Below are 26,177 nucleotides of genomic sequence, written 5' to 3' on the forward strand. Positions count from 1 at the left end.
CCACATAGCTACCGCGCATGCGCGGCCCTCCGGCCGTGTTGGTAAACAGAGCCGCTCCGCGTGTCGGTCTATACGCAGTTTTAGTGGCGCCATCTATCCGAGGTCAACAAAACTGTCAGCTCTATCTGCTTCCGCGAACAACCGCCAGAAGCCGGACGGGGACGGGGGCAGAGCCGGACGGGGATGGCCGGACGCGGACGAGACTTTCCTTCTTTCACCATGCTGATCGCACTGCGCAAGCACGTGGTCACCTGGTCGCAAGTGGGTGAGTTCTCGCTGCTCACTGATGGCTCTGGAGAGAGTGCTTTACCGGAACTACGGTGCCTGGAACGCGTCTCCGACTGGTGTGTTTACTGGGTCCAAAAAAGTGGTCCCTTGATTTCCGCCTGATGACGTCATAAAAGTGTCATGCTCTCGCCGGTCGCGAATCTGGCGGCGTCCCAATAGCTGTGGTGCATGTGGCAGACGCCTGTTCTGCTGTAGGTCACTCTGCAATGCGGCGAATGCGGCGGTCCACGGAAGCTAACGCAGCCGGAAGTTGGGACGCCTGGAACGCCGTGACGACAGCGACACTCGCGTTCGCTTGTGGTTTTCGCCAGCATTTCTACGACCAACCGCCAAGATCGCGACGTGCAACAGCATGACACTCCGGCTTTTGTGACGTCATTTGTTGCCACTTTGGGGACCACTTTTGATGTATGGGCGGGATAGGACGCTAAACACACCAGTCGGAGACGCGCTCCAGGCACCATACCGGAACCCTGTGCGTCCCCCATTCACGTCACAGCGCACGTGACTCGGAAGATGGTGAAAGAGTTAAGAGGTGCCGAAAACTTCACTATTGTCAATTTTTAAAATAAAAACTAGGACATGCAGGCAAAAACGTTTTTTTGTTCTTTACTTCAAAAAGGTCGAGACGCCCACTCCCAAATTATTTAAGCAAAGCACTGAAATTGTTGCACAGCTCCTTTAATAATAATAATAATATTAATAATAATGTTTTATTTTGCACCAAAAATGCATGTTGCAGGAGGCCTGCAGAAAAAGCTGTCGAATAGGCAGCTTGAGAAAGCCGTCTATTCGACATTTAAACGTTAATTAGCAGAATACAGTTCTTTATAATACTTACCCTGACGATTATCAGCCTATTTTATGTCCGCCTGGCCGTATAACTCACCTCTTTTAAAGCGTTTTAAAAATATCTCCAAAGCAAACAAAAAAACAAGAAACAACAGCAATTGGTATATAATTTTTAAGTAAGCTCCGATCCTACTGAAAGGTTGTAGAACTGGAAATCAGAGCTCTAACGAGCTGGTGAATATCAGAGATACCACGACCCCGAGACAGCAGGTAAACATAGGACGACAGATACAGGAGCAGACTGAACGGCCTCAGTTGTAAAAGTCGTTAGCAAACGTAAAAAAAAAAAAAAAGAAAAAAGAGCTGAGATTTATAAAACAGTAAAATATTAGGGTGTCGTCCTTTTCCTAGTAAAAAAAAAAAGTCTGGGTATCCTTTTATGTGTATAATTTAGATATATGTAGATAAATTTTAGATTAGATAAATATTATCTTATCAAGACGCACACGTTTCAAAGTCTCAAAAGCATCGCTTTTTCCTCCGACAAGCAAATTTGTAAGAACTACTTAGCACAGCGTACGAACAATGCGCAAAATTTGTTTTTTTCTTGAGATGAAAACGATGACATCATGCAAACGTCGGGGTTGGCCCGGTCGTCCGGTTGACCCTGACGCACGTTTTGTGACGTCAACGGGAGGAAACGCAAATGTGTCGCCGCGAAAAAATCTGAAAAGAAAGCGATCAATGCTGTATGGTGGTGCTCAATGTCCTTTGAAATACAGAAACGATAGCGTAGCGCGTGAACACGAGCAGGTGGAAAATGTGCATATTTATTCTTCCGAACTATTCACAACATCATTCTGTATTTTGGTTGCTCTGAGAGTTGTCTCGCATCTGTGCGAAAACAAGGAACGCGGGCAATGCGTCCAAACCGAAACCAACTGCGCGGTTTTAATCTATGCCAACAACACTGGTCACAAAAAGAAAACACAACATTTAGACGCATGCGCAGGAAGAAGCAATGGTCTCCACCGAGACGAGCGTACTCTTTCCTACGCGCAGGATTTCTCTCGCTCCGAGAAACGCATCGGTGCATGGTAGATCGCATACACAAACACAAATGCACGCACAACAACAAGAGGAGAGCCTTTTTAATCCAAAATGGACGTCGTCGTCCGCACGGAACCTCTGGGCCGCATTAGGTGTGGTGTTTGCGGTCTTCGCGTGTTTTCGTCGCTAGCGCTGACCAGCATGTAGTTCGAGCGGCGAAAAAAAGAAAACGGCTGGTGGTATCTTGGTTCGGCGATCGAGGCGGGATTGGTGAGGTGGACGCGGGCGTCGGAGGAGACGGGGCGGGCTATGTTGGCCTGGCGGACGCGCTACTGCTGTTTCGGCTGTACCGTCAAAGAAGGCACCCTAGTCGTGGGGATCGCTATCATAGTGAGTATAACTCTTCGTTCTTGGCCTCGCACTCTTGCCGGCCTTTGGGTCGCTGGATGCGAACTTGGTGGAAGCAAGCGAATGTTCTTCGAAGGAGACTGAGGGTAAAACAAAAAGGCTTATTTTGGGAAGGATCGCATCGTACTCGAGAGTATCGTCTTGAGGCATTACGCCTCAGAATCGTCGACCCACCCAAATGCCAAAGATCAGATTGAAATGTAGGGCAAGATCCCGCCTGGCTCCTTTCCCGAGGCGGCTGCGATTTGTAGAATGGTTTCCACAGACTACGTGAAAGCGAGCGTAAATTTTGTTCTTGCTGACGAAACAAATGGAAATAGCCTGAAATAACACAACGAACTCGGTTGTCGAGATAAGTGGATGCATGCGGGAGTTATTGAAGTCTGTAGTGGGTTCGTTTTCGCGCGATATGAAGTAAGCATTCCGAGAACTTAGTGGTTCTGGATTCGCTCTCTTGCCACCTACAGTCTGTTTGCGTACTGGAGATTTGAGAAATTCTTACTTCGATTTCGCGGCTGTATCCCCAATTCACCTTGTTTCTGAAATTGCCCAGGTCCGCTTCCTCGTTGCAAGTGTTGAATTTCACACCTGTTTTCTTTCTTGTTTTTTGTTTGCTCCCAATTTTTGTGTGTTGCACATCGGTTCTGCACCATCAAGTGCTGAATTACAATTTCATATTTATTGCTTCTTCAGGTACTCCGCATCATCAACCTCATATTTATTTCGCTGGGATACTCGCAGCTCGACGAGATTCAGGAGGAGGCCTCTTACAAGCTGACATGTGAGTGCCGTAGTGTGCAGATATTTCTGGCTCTTCGTTTCAAGAGATGTGCAAGACTTCTTCGAAACACAAACGCCTAAAAAATTTAGACACAATTAAAATGGCACGAACTGGACAGGGACGAAAAAAAAGGCACACGTTTGACAGGACTGGCGCTGACTTCCAACTAAGTTTATTGCACCATCCAACCAAGCAATATATACCACCGCTTGCAGACATGAAAAACACAAAAATATTTATATATTAAAATTACATGTTTACCACGTGCCTATCTTTAGATAAAACCATCAAGAGAAGATAATCCTTTGTCAATGAGACACACCGACAGCATGCTGGCGCACTTGTCTCCCGCCTTTTTGATAAAAAACACTTCTATAATTTCCCTTTCTTCAGGAACTTGGTCATTTTCAAAAGTGGTTTACACCCGCATCGTTTGAAGTGCTCAGCAAGATGACCACCCAAATCGCTTCGTACCGACAGATTATGCTTGCGTGCTCTCTCATTGAAACACCGACCCGTTTGTCCAATGTAAATGCGGCCACAGCTAAAAGGAATTTCGTAAACAACCCCATTTGTGCAGTTAGTGTGTGTGACGGCATGTTTTGTTTTTTTTGCACATTGATCACTTTTATGCCCAGTAAGCATAGGACATATCTTTCAGCAAGGAGCCGAAAATAGAAGGTTAATACCATACCTGCCAGCTATATTTTTTAAATTATGCGATATCTTGTGCATATAAGGCACAACTTGCACTCTTTTTTTGTTGATCTGTTCTAGGGTGTTTTTTTTTTATATTATGTGATCCTTTAAGTTTCTGGAATAGGCTTTTGCAAACACTTGATAGTAGCGTGTTAGGGTACCCACAAATTTTAACTCCCTAAATTGAAGATCAAAGCCGGTTGACAAAAATTTCACCGGTCCTTTTTTTTTTAGTACAATCACCCTCAGTACTCAAACGCTTTTTTGCCCATGAGTGTTGCCCCTCTATCCCCTTGAAACAATGACTTTCTTCCATCGTTCTAAACACTTTTATGTCGTCATGAGACAAAAATCAAGGGACCAATAACAATAAAATACTCCAGGCACCATACTTGTTACCTGTGACAAGGTGCACTTTTGGGGACATTATCATCATCATCGACTATGCTCCATTGTGCTTTCGACGGTGACAGTCTGCTTTCGAAATGCTTTTTGGCATTGAATATGACTACATATTTTAAGAATGAATTTTTAAAATCAATTATAGCTCATTTTTACAGCACTGTTGTGGGCATTGTGCGCAAACTTAAATACTCATCTGCTTCCGTGCCGACCGGGCTGTGAAGTTTGGTTCGACAGGTAGCGCCATCTTGTGCAGAGTTCTCGCAGCTCTGAGATCTGCTACGGCCCCTATTGTTGAACCCGATCTCGATATCAAATGAATGGGTGGAACGACTGCACCATTTGCGCCATTTTGCGCCATACGCATGTGTCTGCGCCATCCTGCGCCATGTTTGCTAAAACTGCGCCACAACCAATACCTCACACCATTATGCGCCAGATAGCAAACTGTGTGCCAAAAAACTTTTTATTTTGTCTTGGTTTCGGTTTTATTGACTTGATTGGCAACAATGAGCGCGTTTAGCCTGGTCGGCCTTGCAATCCTTTGTTCTGTTTATTCTCCCTGTGTATCCCGAGTCGGAAGCGCTAAAAAAAACTGGGATTCTAAGCGCTACACCACCTGCGACTGGATTGTTATTCTTCAACTATACGCGGTTAAGCAAGTCGGCTGAGGTGAGGTCGAGTCGTTAAGCGTCAGATTGCCTAAGGCTCTGCGGCCCGGGATCCGGGATCTGGACGTCAGCCAGTTGAAAACTAATGGGCAAAAGATTATTTTTAGTACTTCATTGTTAGAAGTTGGAACCGCATTCCTGCAAGATAAATCGTGATATGATAGAACTGAAACGCGGTTTGATCCGAAACCTTGCCAGACAGCAGCTCTCACTCAAGTGGTAGATCTACTCAGTGTACATTAACCTTGCTCCTGCTTATCGCTTCAAATATGATAACTTTCTTTAATCATAGTCTGCTGCTTTGATATCGAGTTGCACAATAGGATAAACTCAAAATTGGTTGCCCTGTTTCTCCATGCAACTGCACGTCCGTTGCTTACGCACGTCACGTGGTTCGCACATATAATTACTATGTCGAGCACGTGTGGGTTGTGCGATAAGCAGTGCTGGTTTGCATTTTGAGCAGCTGAAAGCCACTCAGAAAATATCAAGGACGCTATAGAAACATAGGGTACTTGCTTTTTGATTCTCATTAAGTAAGGCTTACAAGGTTTCAAGTTTTTGCATCTGTTACACTGTTATCCCATTTACCTAGGTCCCTAACCACTCATGTTCATCTGTGCTGCTAAGCACGTTTGAAATTGCTCCCGCACTTATCTAAGACACAAGCTGAAGTGCAATAAAAACTGATCTGAGCTGCTTCTAGCCTGCTTCAGAACATAGTTTTAGCTGCTCCCAACCTGCTCCAAAACAGCTGTTTCAGCTGCTCCCGTGGCTGCTCCCAAGTACATTTCATGAGTTCCACCCCTGCAAATGTTCTAGCTTCCTGCTAGACCTTGACACAGCATTCATGTCCATTCATTCAGTGACAAATACTGCCCAAAATTGCCCTTTTTAATCACCAGGTGCTCTGGTTAGCAGTTGGCCAAGGTGCCACTTGTTCACTGCCCATGGGCCATAGCTCAAAAGCATGCCTCTGCAACCATTATTCATTTGCAGTAGATTTATGGAGTTTTCTTTAGTCCCAAGAAAGAAGATTATGTGCACATTTTACTTTCCTTAAAGGGATTGTCCAGTCGAAACCGGAAGTACTTAAGTCTTTGCGTTACGTCGAGGAAGCCTTCATGTAGACAAGCATCATTTTTATTTTGATATATTATGTCCCAATATTAATTAAACCTTTGATGAGCGTGTGTACAAAACTGGACCCTGAATTTCGCCAGTGTGGCTGACATCCGTAGCTGCTTCGTGACGTCACATAACGCAAAGGAGCGTCAGATGGTCGGGATAACAAGCGTTGGCCACTGAATGTCTTGTATTTTCTTTCGAATTATATAGTCTCCTAAGGTGTACCCTACTGAAATACATTTCTTGCATGCAGTTCCCAAGTTCGTGCAAAAAGTTGTGCTTTTTAGCCGGACATTACTCGAAAACAGCCACTAGCTTCGAGCAAACGTATGTCGTTTGGCGCATACACAACCGTAACGGCCACCGACCGGACAAGGAGCGCTTGCAAAAAGAGGGATGCAGATTTTGCCTCTGAAGCGGCATTACGTCCTCATATAGGTGGATCCACTGGATTGGTGATGCGGCTGTTTGTCGTGCTCTCGGAGGTGATGCCCGCAGGTCGAAGGCGAATGGCAAATCGTTCAAAAGACTTGGATGAGCTTGGTGAATTGTAGCCACACTCCATTGTCACACGGGGGTCAAACAGAGTCGGGCTGAATGCGTGCTAAATATAACTTTTGGCATCGTTTCAAGCTGGCCTAGCTATTGGTTTCGGTTTAGCTGCGTAATCAAACCGATTATGTGTGCATCACACCAGCATCACACCTCAGCTTACGAGCCTTCTGTCCTCGTAGAGCTCAGCTCGTAGCTCTCTTCTGTGAAATTATTGCTGCATTAGCGGCATCTCAATCTTGACAAAGGACCCAGTGCTTCCTACGCAGAGCGACGATCCATTTTGCTCGTCTTTGCACGTCTCGCGGATCACAGGTACTGCCCTGTGGTTGTGGCACCCAACCGTGCAACCAAAATCCCACCCATCTACGAAACAAGTCGAGCACAACAAAGATGAAGCGCGCTGCGGCATTCACTTGCAAGCAAACAACGGGACGGAACTGCTCCCTTTGCATTATGGATGGATGGATGGATAACAGCTCTACTCTTTGTAATTGGTGGTAGCTTCTGCCAACTAGCCTAAAAACGATAAGAAAAGCCTGATTTCCTCTTTCGTCAAAACTTCAATGTGGCCAACGAAAGCACCGTTTACGCTAGGATGTGATTGGAGCAGTTTAAAATTTAATTACTCATGCAGAGGGATGTATAAAATTCAGATATTGCAAGGACAATGCATTTCGAGGCAAGGACAGTGATATTCAATTGGTTTCTCGAACACAAAATTGGACCGGACAATCCCTTTCATAAATGTACACCGCCGCTAGGTTATGGTTTTTGCTGAGAAAGCTAGCAGACGACAATACTCTAGCAGACAACATTATGCTAGTATGGTGAACAGAACAGCACACAAAACGACAACGACAGAGAAAAGGAACATGCACAACACACAAGCGCTGACTCGCAACTGAATTTATACACAAAAGGAAGAAGAAGAAAACATTCTGGAAGACATGCAGGGCATGCAGTGCGTGTCACACGCGACACAACACGATTTAACAGTAATGCCTTTGCCCCATAGTCTGATCTAAGAACAAGGTTTTGGTTTGAATCAGTGTCACTGATGGGTGGCTAATGCAGCAGTCTCCCAAGCTGTTGATGCAATGCGCTTCCAAGATTTTGCAAGTCGTCTTGTCTCGATAATGTCCAATTATTGTTGTGCCTTTAAGAATCGGAGTACACGAGCAGGAATCGTAATGAGCGGGAAGATGACCGCCCACCGTAGATTTTAGTGAACGATCATGCTCGAGAAGGTGATCGTTCAGGCACTGTCCAGTTTGGCCCACGTAGCTTCTACTGCACGTTAGTGGGATTTTGTACACCACGCCAATTGAACACGACACATATCGGTGGCTCTCGCGTTTCTGGCATGTGTCTTTTTTAAGGTTTTCCGCTATCGAGCAAACCCTTGACCAGATTTGCGCCATTCTTTTGGGAGCTGAAAACATTATAGGCAGATTGTACCTTTCAAGTGCTCTTTTTAAGTTACTAAAGTTCACTAGAATCTACGATGGGCAGTCATCTATCTTCCCATTCACTGCAATCCCTGCTCATGTACTCTGATTCTTAAAGGCACAACAATAATTGGACATCATCGAGACCAGAAGACTCGCAAAATCTTGGAAGCGCATTGCATTAACAGCTTGGGTGACTGCTGCATTAGCCGAAACCTTGTTTTTAGATCGGACTATGGGGCAAAGACGTTGTAGTTAGATGGTGTTGTGTTGCATGTGAAACGCACTGCGTGCCCTGAGTGCTTTCAGAACGTCCTCTTCCTTTTCTGTATCGAGTCACGGGTCACAACTGGGAGTCAGTGCTTGTGTGTTGTGCATGTTCCTTTTCTCTGTTTTTGTCCTTTCGTGCGCTGCTCTGTTCACCATGTCATAATACCAACTTCCCCAACTTACAACACTTATGCTAGTACATAACATTAGTCTTGCAGACGACAATAGCTTTTGTACGGTGATATGCTATACTTGGGGACAATTTTTCTTGGCATTGAGTCATAGTCACGGGCTCTCCCATTTTGAGCACAGATTAAATCTGTGCATGTGCTTTCCTCTTCTCAGAAATGCCTTCCAGTGTCTATATGAACTTCCCATAGATGCCTACAGTGTCCACGGGAAGTTCCACAACTGAGTGTATCTAATAAGATTGGTCCCGACTCCTGAAGTTTCTGAATCTGACAGTTAGTGAGTGTAATCTCCGTACAGGAGAGAAAGGAAGGCCTTGTTACCCCGAGGGTACAGCTGGTACAGTCTCCAATAGATGCGCAGATTATGTTCCCAAACGATGATGAACTCGAATAATTGCCACAGCAGCCACTAGTTGGTGAGCACTTCTGAAAAAGGTCTATTGATTCTAGGTGCAACTTCTATTCTCTATTTCATAGTGTGCAGTAAGATCTGCAGTGGACAAACACTCGGCATCTTGAAATCGACGAACTTGGCTTTTCCCCTTTGTATACCAGTTGAATCGCGCACTGCAATTTGGGACGCTGGGCAGGGTGTCGGAGAGTGCTGTAATGATGGGGGACCCGCCGCAAAACTAAATGTTTGCCGACTGATGTCTTCGCTAGCGTCCTCATTTTTTTTTTTATGGCTTTCCGGACTCCTGTAACCCTTTTCTTCCAAGACCACAAAGCATTTAGGGAATGCTAATGTATTTAGTTTAGTACACAGCTGCACAGAAGGAAGCACAAAGACGGCGCTCAGACGATTGGCTTTCGAGCAGATGTGCAACAATGCAATTGTTCCCTCGCGTTGTTGCACAACGTTTTACAAAGCACAAAGCATTCATGTATTCTTTTGGCCAAGTGTCTTAGTGCACGGCATGTGGATTGAAAGGTCACGCTGCAGAACCGAGAGATTATTCTTATTAGCATTATACCGGCGTGCGGTTCTGTAATCGGTACCATACGAAGCGGGTTAAAGTGGGCCGTACGACAAATTTTGGACTTCGGCCCATTGATCGTTGGAATTAGCCTGTCACTTACAGAATGAAGAACAGAAAACCATTTTCGCCAACAGGTACTAAATTTTATTTAAAGAAAAATAAAACAAATTTGTGCGCAGCGAAGTGATCACGGCTGATGGAAAGCTTCCACTTGTGTTCTTGAACACGCTCGTAAACTTCCTTCGTTCTTCGATGGTCCGGCCATTGTCGCTTCGAATCGGAACACTGTTCAAGCTCCGGTTCAGTCGTCTGAAAAAATTGCAACCAGCCAGCATCGCCAATGTTCGTGGCAAGTAGCGGATCCCAGATGAGCGAGGAAGCACAAGTGTTTATACGTGGTTTTGCCCATCTGTCCCGGGTGCAGCGAAGAGGGGGTGGTTTCGTTGGCTTTGGGTAGATGGTGCCACAGACCAATACCACCTAGAAGACAAGGCCTGTGCATGACGTTTCGTTAGTAGATCCCCGATCCACCCGAAGCGGCAAACAGGCTAAGGCTTGACGAGAGTATGGGCTGCGTCGCTTTCACTGGCGGCCACAGCTGTGTGCGCGCGACTGCTGAGCGCGAGCTGATAGCGAGCTTCCAGTCCATTTGCTAAGTGCATGCGAACACTCCCTTCGCCAGGAGTGCGAGCTAGCACGCGCTCCTGGCTTTGAGACGTGCATTTCTAGCACGCTCGCTCGTTCTGCGGAAGGATGCTTCAAAGCAACGACCTTGAGCTTATGTGCTTGTGGCGTTGGCTGCACTCTCTGCTTAAAGGGCAACTCCGCTTCTTTTCCAGTAGTGCAAAACTATACAGTTCTCTTTGTTATCATCTACAAAACCCCCATGGCAAATATTACGACGGAATTCCGCCGAGAAGTTCATTAAAATCGCTGTCAAAGTTTGACAAGCACGAATCCGCTGGTTTTGGATGGGACGTGCGGGCCAGACAACACTGCCCGGCTGCATTTCCGCTTCCTCCAAATTCCTTCTCCCGGCACGTCCGTGACGTCATCAAGCATGTACAGCTTCTTTTTTTTTAAAATTTTGTTTTCTTTCCCTGGGAGAGCACGGGTGGCGCCAGCGCTGTGAGAGACGTGAGTGACGCGCTCGGCCGGCCCGGCGCTTGACTATTGATACTACTGATAGGCCCATCGCCTCGTTGAGCGTTGAGCACGGCTTGCGTGTTCAGTGCGCATACTTTTGAACACCAAGTAAAAGGAGGAGAGGGAAGCTGCTTTTGTAAGAATTTTGAGTGGCAGGTTAATCTTCTATAATCTTCTGGGAGGAGAATAGCGACGCCTGTGCTAATCCAGGAGGCACAAAGGAGGATCCTGATAAGGGGGGAGCTCCTTCTTCCCCTTGTATATCACGTGGGTGTACATGCTTAGTGATGCCGAATATACGATGTTGTCCGGCTTTGCCACCGTTTTGGTTTCGGTTTGTGATCATGGCTAGAGTAAAATTACACGAAAAATATTTTATTTTTCGCGAAACAAAGGATTAGGGATTGTTTTTGAGTGCTTCAAAAAGCAAAATCGGCCACTATCTCAAATTTTTTGAAAATAAGTGGAGTTGCCCTTTAAGAGTGGACGGAGTATAAACAGCGCTCCAGTGCCAGCGTCCAGCGAAGAGCTTTGCAGCCCTTCGCACAGCAGTAAGGCATTTTCACTCATGCATTTGACGCTCCACGTGAACGTCGTAACTTCTTCGTATGCTATAGCAACAGACACTCAGCGTGAGCATCTTTCATTATCTCCTACACAAACCACTGAAGCAGGCGATGGAGCAGACGATGTAGCATACGATGGTGCTCATCCGGGCAAGCTAGGGGGTGCTGAGGGGATCTACTAGTTATGATGTTTAGAGGAGAAAATGCGCAGGCCTTGTGTTCTAGGTGGTATTGCACAGACACACCACTTCCCCATTCGCTATGGTAAAACACATGACGTCATGCCGTGGCTCCCATGGCCACCACATGTGGCTGCAGGTCTTGAATTAGCCAGTATTTTGCTTTGCGGTTGCAAGGTGGAATCGTGATATTCTGAATTAATCAATGTTTTCTTTTACACATGCCGAGGTAAATGAAGTAAAATTAACACGCTGCAGGTCCTTGCGATCTCGAAATTGTTGCACCGCCCCTTTAAAAAAGTTTAGGGCAGCAGATGTACGCTCCGCGACGCTGTTATCACAAAAAAAATTATCACCTTTTTTTTTTTTTTTTTTTTGGTATTGAAGGAATGTAATTAAAGCTACTATAGTAGTGAAAATTGCTCAGTTGGCATGCTAACGTAACAGAATTTTGATGCCCGCCACTACCCTTCCAAAGGAAAATGCAGAAGAGCACCAAAGTCATGGTCGTGCAGTGTAATGTGCTGAAAAAAAATCGCTTGTCTACAGTTTGAACCAGTGTAATCATGCCTCAAAGGTAGCCTGACTTCCCATGATCTGAAGCCTTGTTTATGTATTCATTATTTTTGAATAGTAAACAGCCTCCAACAAGCTTATTTTTTAAACTAATTATTGCAGTTATGCTTTACATGTTTTTTTGTTTTTTTTTTATTGGGGGGCTACATGCAATAATGGTACAAGTTGACTTGTATCTCTTTTATTCTTTTCGTGAAGTAACTGCCCCGCTTTCTTTTGGCCGATGTAATATTCCAAATATTCCTTCCCATCAAGCTGAATGGAAATATTCATTGTGACCAGCACAGCAAAAAAAAAAAGAATGCAGACCTTCCTTCGGCACTGCGCTTCTTAGCTTGTACCTCTATTGCACATAGTCTCCCAGTCGTGAACGACCTTCAGCAAGCTTAGTTTTTATCTGTCATTACTATTTACACATTTCTGTGTTTGCTTGATGCGGCCCATGTGCAAAGAGTGCTGCAAACTCATCAGTGGACTGGATGGCTCGAAGCAGAAACACCTCACCAGCTTTTAATCTGCCACGTTAGTGATGTTTGAAGTTTTGAAGGACATGCTTGAGCGGCGTCGGCATCAGCGTAACCGCTCGGTGCATTATGGGAAATGTCCCACAATGCACCGTGCCGAAATGTCACGTGACGTTTCGGCACCACACCGAAACGTCGCGTGACGACTTGCATTTCGCGCGTGAAGGAAGATGAAGGAGGAGGGGAGGAAGAGAGGGTACGGATGAGGGGGAGGGGCATACCCTCCCTTCAGTACTCTCCTCTCCTCCTCCTCAAGAGCTCTGCTCTAAATCGGTGTTACAGGAAGCTGTAAACGTCTTTCATTTATTTGCTGAATCCCCTAAAGGTTATCCTGGCCATAGCCTACACCACCTGGTGATGGTTAACAAAACTGCAGAGGGGAGAGAAATTGGCTTCGAGGGGCTGCGGGAGGAATTGTGTCTTTGGGTTTTTAGGTTAGGTGGTGCATGCCACATCCTGTTATAGAGAATGCAGCTGTTAACATCTATCCATCCGTCCAGGAAGTTAGGTGGCACAAACTGGTGCCTGATACAAAGTGTACAGCCACTACAATCCATACATCCATCTAAACCTGGCCGGGCTTTCCTGTGCAGGGCTGCCAACACTGTTTGTTACCGGGATGGTGGACTGCGTGGTCGAGATCGTCGCCTGCATTCTTCTTGTCAAGGCTGCCAGTGACGTGAGTTTTGTAACGTAGACCGCTTTGACCTTCTCAAACAATTGCCATTTTGGGGGCAGTGTCCTTAATACACATTTGGCATTTTGCAGGGCAATATCCTTCATAAACATTAACCATTTTGGGTGCAATGTCGTTCGTATATGTTGGGGTATTTCGGTGGCAATGTCCTTCCAAAACATGGGCATTTTGGGGTAATTTCTTTCATGAACATTAGTCATTTTGGGAGCAATGCTCTTCATAAACATTTGGCATATCGGGGTCAATGTCCTTTGTAGACATTCAACATTCTGGAGGCGATGTCCTTTATAATCATTTGGCATTTTGGGAGCAGTGCCCTTTATAAACCTTTGGGACTTTGGTGTGGAATCATCTGAGAAACTCAAGGTGAGGACTCATCTCGTCTGGTTAGACCAACTTGGGCTCTTTAGGGCACACTCGGCCTTGTAGAAATATTGACAACAGGACGCGGCCTGTGGTGCTGCTGAATCTCGAGGAAGGCCATTATTATTTAGTGCAGCTAAATGCAGTTGAGCTGCATTAGTGCATGCAGCTAAATGCAGTTGAGCTGCATTAGTGCATGCAGCTAAATGCTGCACCTTTTATGCCGAATTGTAACAATGGGTTTACTCTGCTACATCCCGGAGAAAATTTATCGTCTTACAACAGTCTCCAAAGAGGAAATAATTGAAAATATGCAGATGTATGAATCATACTGATCGAATTGAATAATTGTTAAGAAGTTGCAAAAAGGGGGTCTTTTGCAGTGCCGGGACTCTAATTCTGTGTCTCGGAATTGTCGTCTTGGGCATGTTGGACAGTGAACCGAAATTTGGACTTCGCAAGATAAGGCTGCGGAAGCTTTGAGCGGGACGATATAAACTCCAAAACATCACTTGTATGTCAATACCTCAAATGGGTGGCCGTATATTTGGAAAAGAAAGGCCTGATCAAGCGAGGGCCATGACGTCAAGGTCCTCCTGGAACGGTTGAGAACGAAGAGAAGCGGCCTCACCCCTCTCTCCTCCTCGCTTCGGCTCACCTGCCCGACGGGACGACGTTGGGAGGAGAGGGAATGAGAATCATGACGTGACTTGGTCTCGTCAGCTTTGTTCAATCGCGCACTTCTTTTCCGAAAATGCTGCGATCCGTTGGAGATATCACTGTACGAGTGGCGTTTTGTTTGTGAGCTCGAGTTGTTTGTGAGCTCGAAATTTTGGTTCTGTATCTCTTTAAAGGCCGACGAGCAACCAGAAAGGAGAAAGCCTTTTCTCAATTCCTCCCTTCCCATTCGAGACAGAGGGAGACCTTCCTTCTTGCAGGAAGTAGCTCAGAGACCCGCTTGTATGGGGAAGACGGAGAGAAGAGTGTGAGATGGAATGGGGGAAAAGGAAACTGGGAACCGGTTTTCTTTCCGGCAGAAGTCGATTTTGTGGGTCGGCCTTGAACCACTCCACCACAGCCCGCCCTGTATTTTCAGCATTTCCTATCTGTCTTATAAAAGCACCGAAACTAAATGTATCCAGTCAGGTGTTCTGAAGGCACGTGCCGCAGTGTGGAACATGGTGGCATAACAGTACGTGAAACTAGTCTAGTGAAGCCGAGGGAATGGAGCTCAACAGGAGCCTGCACATATGTGCTGGAGAAGGAGATGGGAAGATTAACGGGAGCACGAATGAATCTTTTTGAGGCCTAGTCCATGCCCCAAGAACAGTGATGTAATTGCTGCGCCAATTGCGCCAAAGTGCACCAAAGGGCTAACCCTGCTGCATTTTGCCAAAATATGGGTAATCTGCACCAAGCTTGCACCAAAAAAACAATTTCGGTCGCCTTTCAAAATTGAAACTAAGCTGAGTATTGTAATTGAGCATGCTTGTGTTATGTGGCGCAAGTGGCCACCCGACACCAAGTTCCCTGCATCAATTGTCCATCCGGTCTTGCATGTTGCATGGTTTTCCTGCCATCTCAAGTTTCGCGCTCTCGTCGTCGCGTGGGTGTCTTTTTTTTTTTTATATATATATATATATATATATATATATATATATATATATATATATATATATATATATATATATATATATAGATTTAACCCTAGACGCGGGTGTGTGCGGACGCTCCTATGCTAGCATGCCGGGTACCAGCCATGCCGTCATGCTGTGAAACGAAACCATTTTTCTGCGCTGCAGGATTTCTTTTATGAGTTGAAGCATTAGCCCCTTGAAAGCAACAGCCATGGGAAAGCTATCTTTAATCCCTGCCTTCCAGTCACCGTGGCCGCGCGGTGTCGGGTGTTGCCGTCCCCATGTCGCTGCAGATGTGGCGCTTTCTAAAATGAAACTAAATACCGCCGCATGTTCATCAACATTCCTGTTTTTGTTTAAATCATGCGTTACTATAAAAATTCACTCTTTAATTCAAAGACTGTTGTGTCGAAGTACTGATTACTTAGGGTTCTCTCGGTGAGCTTTCTTTCAAGAGGAATCCCAGGACGTGAAAAATTGCCTCCGAAGAAATTTGGTGAAGAGAAGTGAGCTAAAGCAAAGAAGGCAATGTCCACGCTGAACCCGCACAGCGCGCTTGTTTGTCTCGAGTTCAGTCGTTGCACAAAGCACTCCAAGAACTTTCTGACCCTGGTTGGCAATGTCTTGCATCAATGCACTCAGTTTCTTTTTTTTGTGTGTGTGTCTGTGTGTTTAGCTTTTTCCTGGTCTGCCGTCGTGGCGAGCACGTGCCGCTGCACTCTTTTTTTGTCGTATGCTTGACAGTTACATTTTGCATACAATTTTGAGAATCAGTTAGCGACGGGGCGGAGTGGCATGGTTTCCGTTTCGATCGAACAGCCGTTGTCTCCGCTCGTGGGACGAAGCACGCGCAACTGCAGGCCTGCTGAAGTTGCCCTCATGTGCATGTGAGCATGACTGCGCGACAAAGGCACCAGCCGGGACGCTTGCAATCTATTGTTTTATGCTTGCTTACTTTTGACGAAAATCTGGCACGTCGGGAACCAGTAAAACGGCGGCAAGCGGTTTTTCAAAATTGCTCGGCAATGCCTACAGCACTGTACACTTGTGGGATGTCTCAGCAGTAAAAACACAAGCAGCAAGTTCCGTCACAACACGTCACATCAGAACGCAACACAATACAAAGTGCCCTTCGTTTGTACAGCACTTAAAACAAATAGCATTATTTTTCTAAGAATATTGCTCTAAAAGCCACTTTTGCTGCTCCAAAACACTGTCTTGGCTGCTCCAAAAGCCACTTTTGCTGCTCCAAAACAATGTTTTGGTTGCTCCGAAGGCCACATTTGCTGCTCCAAAACACTGTTTTGGCTGCTCCGAAAGGTGCTCCAAAATGGCTTAGGCCAATCACATTACTGCAAGAATAATAAGAATAACTATGAGAATTGTAAGCACCGTATAAGCTTAGTGCGGGGCCTAGCGGGCTGCAACCTCTACCCTCTGCCCCTAGATTGCATCTAACAAAGTAATTATTCCGCAATTTTTTTTTTTTGTGGAAAAATTATTTTTAAATGTACATGCCCCATTTATGCCCTTCTAGAAAAAAAATTTTTTTTTTCCCTCACGTGTTTTTTTAAGGGCATTCCCAGAGCATGTGGCGTATGCCAGCCGTGGCTTAACACCCGTGACCTTGGTCGTCTCGAAGAGGTCGTGGTTTTTTGCTGTTACATACTCATTCCACAGTAGTCGTGGCAGTGCCGGTGCGGGGTCTGCACACACCCTGCTCCGCCATCTATGACTGGTATGTGTGCCCTGTGGTCTATAGGGACGAGGCTCTTTAGCCTTTGCTTCCTTTAAATCCTGTTTGGAGCCTCTGCGTCGACTTCGTCTCGTTAGCTCGAACGGTGGTGGCAACAGGGTGCGGGCGAGCGTGTGCAGTCGAATCGACTCTGTGGCCGTTTTGTGTGCCACCGCTTTGACGGGCATTTCTGAGTTTGCACCGCTGTTCCTTTGCAGGATAACCGTTACCTTCTGATTCCGTGGCTCGTGTACAACAGCCTTTGCATCATCTCCCACGTGGTCGGGGCCATCCATTTCTTCTTTGTGTCCGTCTACGTCGGCCTGGTGAGTGTAGCGTCCTTCGGTCCTCCCGGTGTGTCGGACGAGCGGCCGACGTGCTGTGTTTGCACTAGCATGGTGGAACGCCGCAGGAACACTAAAGATAACCTCTTTTTTTCTTTTTTTTTTTATGAATGGCTGAGATTTGTTTATTTATGTGGCTTAGAATAATTAAAGGATAACTGCACAGAAAAAAAAGTTTTTTTTGAACAGCCTAATTTGGACACGCACGTCAAAAAACAATTTTTCCGCGAGAAAAAAAATTTACAGCAATATTTATTGCATGAGACTGATTTTAGTTTGCGGCTATTTCGTCCGTTTTAAATCGCGCGCCACAAAGGTGGGGTTCTGTGACGTTTAGCCCCAATTGGCTGCTATATTTGGTTGAGAGATTGATTGACAGCTTATACCTTGGTTGTTAAGCCTTTGTATATGTTAAAATTTCCTTCTGAGCGGCATCTTTTTACGTTTAAAGAATAACCCATATGATGAGAGTTATTATTCTTTACAAAAGGTTTACACGACGGGCACTTCCGTTTGGATTCATACCATAACAAACAGAAGCTTTGGCATTCTTTCATGACCGCCGAAGTCTCTGCCTCCCACCCGTCTTGCCTACCTCGACTAATCGTTTCGCCGAAGTGATCAGTGTTTCGTACTGACCCAGGTGCTTGAGTGAGACTTCTTGAAGTGAAGTAGTGTGTGTTTAGCAGCTGTCGCCGGTGTTAGTGATAGGAAACGATGCGGGGTTTTGGCTTTCATAGCGCGGTTCTTTCGTTTTCCTCTTTGCCTGCTTAGCGTGCTTTTTTTCTTTTTTCTTTTGCGTTTGCGCGTGCAACTGCTGACTTTTTGGAGATGGCAGATGATTGATCCCGACAGCGAGCCTTCCAGCAGCCATGTCGCCCCGATAGGAATGCTATTAGGCTGGAGGCAATCGGGCGTTCGCGTAGCGACAAACGTGCCAAGTTACGTTCTCGTCATATCGCTCCGGAGGCCGTTGAGATTCGCACGGGGTTCATCGAACGCGCGCGACTAGACACAGCTGTTACGTAAAAAACCTGGCACAGCCAGGTTATTACGTAGTAGCTGTCCGCAGAAGCCTTCGGATGTCCGAATTCTGCACTAGCAGACAGATTTTTTTTCTCAGCTTCTGAGCCATCTTACGTAAAGTTGTTTGAATGAATGTGTACTGTTATCGTAAATCTAGGCTTGTGATCGCGGCTTTGTAGATTATCTTATTCGTTTTGCTGGAAAGACGCAAACGACGGGCATAACAAAATTGGTTCCATATTCTGCATACCTTGCAAAAGCACTTCCCCAGTCACCTTGCGAAAAGCGCGAAACACGGAGTCCGCACCGTCCCGACTTCCCAGTCTTTTACCTGCTTTGGAGCAGTTTGTACCTGCTAATAGGTATATCTACCGAAACTTGAAACTAGAGGCAGTGCCAGAGAGCAAAGAGACAAAGTTAGGAAAGCTTGCTCGCCCTCCCCATTTTCTGATCTTTCAAGTGATTGTACCGTAATAAATGCACAACGCCTCTTCCCAAAATAACAAAAAAAAAAAGCCCTATGTTTACTACGTAAAAAACGGTCTCAGTTCATGCATCAGTGGGCAGGTAGGAAATCTTGCCCAAATTTATTCACACCGCACGATGAGCGCAACAGGTTGCTGTGGAAACGCAGTCCAACACGAAGCATAAAAACGGCAGATTTAGGACAACAATTCGGAGTTCATTGTTAAATTAAAACAACATAATTTTGTTAAAAACGTCCACAGTTTTGTACTCATGGTGTGCATCGGGAATCTTCCACATTTTGAAACGGAACGAAGGAAAATTTACTATTTGAAAACGCTCGCTGCGTCCTCCCGGACCAGTTTGACTGGATCAGCTGACTACGACAGGATTGAGCCCGTTGAACCTCAACCCCACAACAACCAATATGCGCTGCGTGTTAGTGTGGGTGTCTACTTCCAAGCACTGCACCTCACACACTATGAAAGTTTTAGTTCTTTGTCACATCGTCGTGTTGTACCAAACAGAACAAGATTGCCGAAGTCAATTCAGCGCTGTCGTGAACGTTGGCTTGTATGGCTCCCTTCGCTTTCAAAGCACACACGACGATTACGAATAATACTTTCTGTCTTCCGGGAACATCACAGGGGCACTTCTCCGTTCACGTCTTCGCTATGTGCTCGCAAACCGCGCAGCTTCTCGTGTACCATCAAACCAAAACAATACCGGCGCCATGTTTAACGTGCGTTGTTGCCAGATCTTACCAGAAGTCGAGACGCTGCGTCGTTCAACTCAAAAGAGCAAATCCAAGAGTGAGGGGCGGGGCGTAGTTCTCCACGGGGGGGTCGAAAGAGCGAGAGTTTCATATGTGGAGAGGTTCTGACTCCGACTAAATTACATCCTGTGGTGTAAATATTGCTAAAAAAAATTATATTTTTTTCGCGGAACATTTGTTTTGTGACATGCTTGTCCCAATTAGGCTGTTTAAAAAAACTTTTTTTTTCTTTGCAGTTACCCTTTAACAAAATCGAGTGAAATAAATATCCGAAATGCTCTAGTATGGAACACTTGTATGAAGGTCCTGGCAGCAATTTTGCTGTTTTCACATCACAAATTGGTGGAAAATGGAAAAGAATAATGTAAAGAAACAAATGTAAAACTGACGGCACATATAAACACATTAGATCATAACATAGTCCTAATAGCAAGCAATGAAAACGGACATCATTGAAATCATTAACATCTTGCAAAATATCAATTGTTTGAGTACATATACACCAACTCATGTTTACAAACAAACCGGAGTGCCCCTAGCGGACGCCACCGGTGCCACGCATGCGCAATGGGGTTGTGGGCAAGAAGCTCGCTGTCGCCCATAAACAGACCATGGGAATGCAATGTTGTCGGCGTCGGTGGGAGTCCCCCTGCCCTTTTTCGCGTTCGAATTGTTGATTCTACGTCTTCCTGGTGATGTCTGACTACTTGAGTGGCGTCAGCGAAATTACCGAGGCTCATTACACCACAAAACTTTGCATGAATAATGTGACATGTGGCGATTCATTCCGCGTGGACGCTGCAGAATGGACGCTAAAGCCTGATTCGCATGATGAGATTTCGCTTGCAATTTTCAGTCGCGATGCCACTCGGGCTGCAAAAGCGTGAACCGTAGCTGAGATGGTTACGTCAATACTGAAAATCGTAAGCAGAATCGGACCAAGTGAATTAGGGAAAACAAGTCGGCGATGGCCACTGGTAACAATGATCAACATCTCCTTGTATCTACTGTTTACATCGAGCCTGCTTACCAACCTTCAAATTTAAGTCTTTTGAGGCCTGCACTTACTTCTTATCACAAGTACCGGGCCAACAATTGGTCGACAAGCGTATTCTAAGAGAGCAGACGACAAACAGAAACATTTGAAAGAGCAGACGACAGTTCGAACGATCAGGCGGCCGTTTGAACTTGAAGACTCGCTGAACGTAGTCCGCAGGTGGTCCGCACAACTTGACGGTTTTCTGGCGTTCATGTTGGAACAAAGGAAATAGATCTGATGACCACAAGTATCTGTGAATTCAACCCAAAGTGCTTCCTGCCCAAACAATCGTTGTTCGATGGGGTCTGCTTTTCCCTTCTCACGGCACATATCCAGATTCTCGGACGAACCGAGCACATGAAAACTGACGTTCAAACCTTTCTCAACATTTTTGGTACGGCCCTAGTCACGGCGTTTTGACGAGAAGGCAGGTTTTTGTCTGGTTCCTTTCAAAACAACGTAGGAATACACGTTTCGCATGGGGACTTCTGCCCACAGCCCCAGACCGGAAGTGCGACTGACACGCCATGACGTCACAGAGTTGAGTTTGTGTATACCGACGACAAAGAAGCTTGAGCACGAACTTGGTGCTGTGCGCACTTCTTTGTTTGCTTTGTGATCGGTGTCGGCGTCTGGTTGACGAGGTCGCTCTTGCGCGAAAGTCTACTTCGCTCAAGCAGTGATTCGGTGAATCATCGCCACTCAACGATGAAGAGTCCCGGCATTGCCAGCACTTCGACGGGGAAGGCGAAGGCAATATCTTTGACTCAAAAGTGTGCCATCCTCGACGGAGTGCACATAAACGTCCACCACCGGTATCCTCCGCGGGGCCGTCGCATCTGCCGACACGGTCCGTACGTAGCAGGATCTTTTTTCGATCGGGGCTTCTGGCAGTAGGCGAGAAGTAGCTCCGATCTAGCAGAGGACGCGTGCAAGGAAGCCTCGACCGCTTTCTGCAGGTTCCATAAACATATTCCCGGGACAGCTTGTGTTATCTTCTTTTTTTTCCTGGTATTTGTATGAGTTCATATATAACAAACAAGCAGATATAGCGAAGCGATACCCGACCCCTATTGACTTCGTTATAACTGGTCTCGACAATACAACGTACTGGGGAAATTGGTGCCTCCACATAGAAAGCTCGAGCTTTCGTCTAAGGCGTAATTCGGCGGTGGAACTTACCTCTCGAAATTTCGAGGCGCGGCTCTTGTTCTGCACGAAATTGAAGCAACACGCCAGACGTTTTCAGGGACGTGCACTGACGTAAACCATGGAGTCGTCCGCAGGGCACGCTCATGGCGCCGTCTCCGGATGGGTGCGGCTAACACTCACCACTGCGTCGTCTGCTTGCGACCGAGCGCTCGCTAGGACGCGCAACGAGAAGCTCCATGTCAACGCCGGCTTCCACGCATGGACTGTGCTTCGCCTAACAAACAGGAAAAAAAAGGCGAGCAACCGGAAAAAGGGAGTGTTAGACAAGGCACAGTGGCAGTTGCAATGTCACGAGCGGTGAATTGCGGCAAACGGTCATTGTGACCAAAGTGAGAGCGACGTTAAGGGGGGACACGAAAATCAACTCTGCAAAAATGTGAAAAAAATCGATTTTAAGAAATTTGAAGTTTCGGCACACTTGGGTCTTCTTTCGTGCAATCACGAAGTTTCATGCTCAACATCGAACTCTAAATATCCTAAAGGAGTGTTTATATCAGCGCAGATAGCAAATAAAATCTTCAGAACCGCGAAAAATGTGTGCGTTTCCAACCACCGCATCGCCGTAACGCAGCGAACGGGCGCGGCCATCTTGGTATCGTTAAAAAACGCATTTCACAACCGGTCCACTCCCATCGTCAGCCCTCTCCTCCGAAAAGAAACAAGCAAGCAAAAAGGAAAAAACAGAGGCACGCGGGGACGGATTCCTGGTCCTGCAATTGGCTCCCCGTTGTCATGTGCTTCAGCGCGCTTCTTAATTGACTAACGCACTGGTTGCCCCTAGGAACCGCTTCTGCCGCGAGTGTTGCGTGCTCTTTTCTCGCCTCCTCGGTGGCTGTTCCGAGGTTTCGGTACCGCGGAGTGTATCTAGGCTTAGTGGTCATACCGTTTTCTTTCGGTTCTCTTGGTTTCGTTGTGGCTTGAACTCGCGATCATGAATCGACATTCGTTCAAGAAGAAATACTGGACTACCCATCGCTTCGGCACTCGCAAGCGGGAGTTTCCGATGGTGAAACGCCTGAAAGCGGCAGAGCCCGCATCAGTGCCCATTGTTGACACGCCGATGGATGCTGCCGCTGCTGCTGCCCTCGAGATTGTGCGCTCAATGGCTGATTCCGCGGACGCAGCCACTATCCCAGACGTGACACACTCGACGTGCAGCAACCGCATGATCCAAGTTTATTTGCAATCGTAATTCTTGTCGCCGGAATCATCCCGTGATTGCGCCGCGGCAGTTCGCGATTCACTCAGTTCTGCGTCTGCAGTGGAACGTAAAATGCTCCCTACCAGCAATAATAAAGGAGCTGCGGCACCAGAGCCACCCGCTAGATCGGAGTCGGCTGATGAATTCATTCTAGTTCAAATTGCGGCGTTGAATGCGCTGTTAAAGAACACACCCTGCCAAGAGTGCTTGCGACCAGGCTTGAGGATCGAGCGAGGCACAAGGCTTGGCCTAGCTGTCAAGATGATCCTCACGTGTTCCACATGCGGAGCTTTCGAGAGCCAGTGGTCGTCCCCATGGAGGAAGAAGGCCGAGCTTTTGAAGCCAACCACCGGTCCATCCAAGCCATCAAGGGAGTTGGGAAAGGTTCCGCAGCCCTCATCAATTTTTGGTCAGTGATGAATGTGTCCCACCGAGGATTGCATCATAAGACGTTCCAGGGCCACCTATAAGGAAAGTTTCAGACCTGCTTCAGAAGCAGCTGCAGCAAGTGTCTTTGAGATGCTGTGGAAGCTGTGTGGAAGGTCTATAAGGAGATGGATGGCACATTCACAAAAAATGTGACTGTTGTTTATGATGGAATGTGGATGACTCGCGGTCACACTTCGCACATTGGAGTAGGAACTGCGATTGAATTCTACACGGGTTTGGTGTTGGACTCTGTCGTGCTATCAAACTTGTTCCATGCATGCACGCTGGGCCAGAAAGAAGAGCATGTGTGCTAGAAGAACACTGATGTGAAGTCGGGAAGGATGGAAGTGAAAGCTGCGTTAGCTCTCTTTCACCGTTCCTTGGCTAAGAATGACCTGCATAGCACTAACATTGTTTGTGACGGTGACAGCCGAACCTTTCAAGCACTCAGTGAGGACGAGACATACGGGTTGATTGTATTCACTAAAGAGGACTGCGTGAACCATGTACAAAAGAGGATGGGTTCCGCCTTGCAATCTCTAGTCTCTAAGGCTAAGGAGGGCGAGCCTCTTGGGGGAAGAGGTGGCCTCACCGAGGACCTAATCAAGTGGCTTACTATCTACTACGGGATGGCCCTGCGCAACAACTCCGATGTCGACAGAATGCAAACAGCAGTGATGGCAACATTCCACCATGTGACGTCAACAGATGAGCAGCTGCATCATGACCTTTGTCCTCCCGGTCCCCTCAGCTGGTACAGGCACCGAGCAGCAGAAGCCGAAGGGAAACCACAGTTAGCATACAAATAAAAGCTCGCGAGTCGTGTTGGCGCCGCACTCCTGCCCGTCTACCAGCGCCTTTCAGAGCCTCAGCTCCTCCAACGGTGCATAGGTGGAAAAACCCGGAATGCAGCCGAGAGCCTCCACTCTGTGATTTGGTCCATCCTGCCCAAGGACGGGCATGCGTCGTTGATTGCAGCAGAGACTGCTGTCAGCGAGGCGATCTGCCGCTTCAACTCTGGGAACTCACGTGCCTACAGAGAGTTCTGCTCCTCCCGCGGCATTCAGCCAGGAGGATTGGCGCTCCGCAGGGCCACAGAGAAGGATGCCGCTGGGCAGAAGAAAGCTGCACATGCTCACCACGCCAGAGGACAGAGGACTAAGAAGTGCCATGTCCAAAAGGACACAAAAGACTATAACCCTGGGGGTTATAGTCATCTTTGAACTTTAGGCCGCGTTTTCTATGAACATTATATTTGGCTGTCGGCTCGGCTTGTGGAACCAATATCTTGGGAACCCCTTGGGCTATTTGGCTTCCGTACATTATTTAATATTCCTTAGGCTATTGCATGCATGGTGACATTCCCAGTTTTCTAAAGCCATGTTCCTAAGATTTATGAAGCCGCTTTTCGAAAGAATCCCATGTGGGTTCATCTCAGCTTTACAAAAGAAATCATGATTAAAAAATTACAATAAAAAAAATTTAAAAAAGCAGGGATGTCATGATATGTGCACACCTTTGGGCATGCACTCAAAGTCCAAGTGGCTCTCTATTATGTTTTGAGAATCTGGAGGCGCTCCACTAGCTTTCGAAAAGTAAAATATTGTAAATAAAATGTTACCAGATATATCACAATTAAAATTTTCCTGTATTATGGCATAGTTATTATTTCTGTATGTTTCAAATTTGAGCAAAATCCTCTCATAAATAACGCAGCTTTGGTCGATCCCCACTTTTTGGTAGACGAGGAGTTTGGAAGATAAAGCGAGTGACTCTAGTTGCTTGCCCGTGCCTATCAGACATCACACGACAGGAATCGGGTGGGAGGGGGGGGGGGGGGCGGGGGGCCGATGTTTCTGAATTTATATGTTGCAGATATTCAGTCAGACAAACGGGGTGGGCGATCTCTTGGGGAAGGGCGCCTTTACGGAATTTTACAATAGGGGAGTTAGACGTAATAGCAGTTCTGGTACGACTGTGAACAATGAAGCGTGGAAGATGAGCATTATGACTAGGGGTGTGCAAATACTCGAATATATGAACAAATCCAATAGTAAGTTCCCAAAAAACTCGATTCGCGAAACGACTTCCTAGTATTCGGTCGCTCGAATATCTGGTATATTTGGGGAAAGACTCGTGGTCGTCTCAGAGCCGACGAAGGAGCTGTTTTTTCTCCCGATTTTAGCTGAGTGACGTTTGACAGACCGTGCGAGAAACGCCTCTTGGTCCTACCATCCTGGCGCACAGGCTAGGAAGAAGTTTTAAAAAAAGTAACGAACACCACAAACCTTATAGCATGCAGATTTAATTACTATCGTGACACAATCTAATCTTAAATCACATTCGAAACGTTCCGTCTGCGCCGCCTGCAAATATGAATCGTCAAGTAAAGCCCTTCGTTTCACATTGAAGCGTCGACGTGGGACGCACTTGGCACAGTCACAAAATCGACAACTGCGAGATCACGAAAAGAAAACTGCATTAACCTTGCCGACGGAACCGGCTGGGTTGTTATCGTCGTTTTGGAATCGCAAGCCACAAGTTCGAACTTGGAACGAAACAGAACAGAAAGAAAATAGCGTGCCTAGATTTGTGAGTGT

At 46.5% G+C, this 26,177-nt stretch overlaps 1 protein-coding gene across 1 annotated transcript in view; it reads left to right on the plus strand.

The window, feature by feature from the left end:
* Positions 1-2,078: 2,078 nt before the first annotated feature.
* LOC8023740 overlaps positions 2,079-26,177 on the plus strand; it is a 45,844-nt gene continuing 21,745 nt past the window's right edge. Inside the window, exons 1-4 of the mRNA XM_029982048.4 lie at positions 2,079-2,520; positions 3,232-3,319; positions 13,248-13,333; positions 17,305-17,412. Of these exons, the coding sequence (XP_029837908.1) occupies positions 2,440-2,520; positions 3,232-3,319; positions 13,248-13,333; positions 17,305-17,412 (363 nt within the window). The 5' untranslated portion in view covers positions 2,079-2,439. The remainder of the gene's footprint in view (positions 2,521-3,231; positions 3,320-13,247; positions 13,334-17,304; positions 17,413-26,177) is intronic.

The sequence above is a fragment of the Ixodes scapularis genome, unplaced genomic scaffold (assembly GCF_016920785.2).
Source record: "Ixodes scapularis isolate PalLabHiFi unplaced genomic scaffold, ASM1692078v2 PGA_scaffold13__105_contigs__length_92229423, whole genome shotgun sequence".
Classification (NCBI taxonomy): domain Eukaryota; kingdom Metazoa; phylum Arthropoda; class Arachnida; order Ixodida; family Ixodidae; genus Ixodes; species Ixodes scapularis.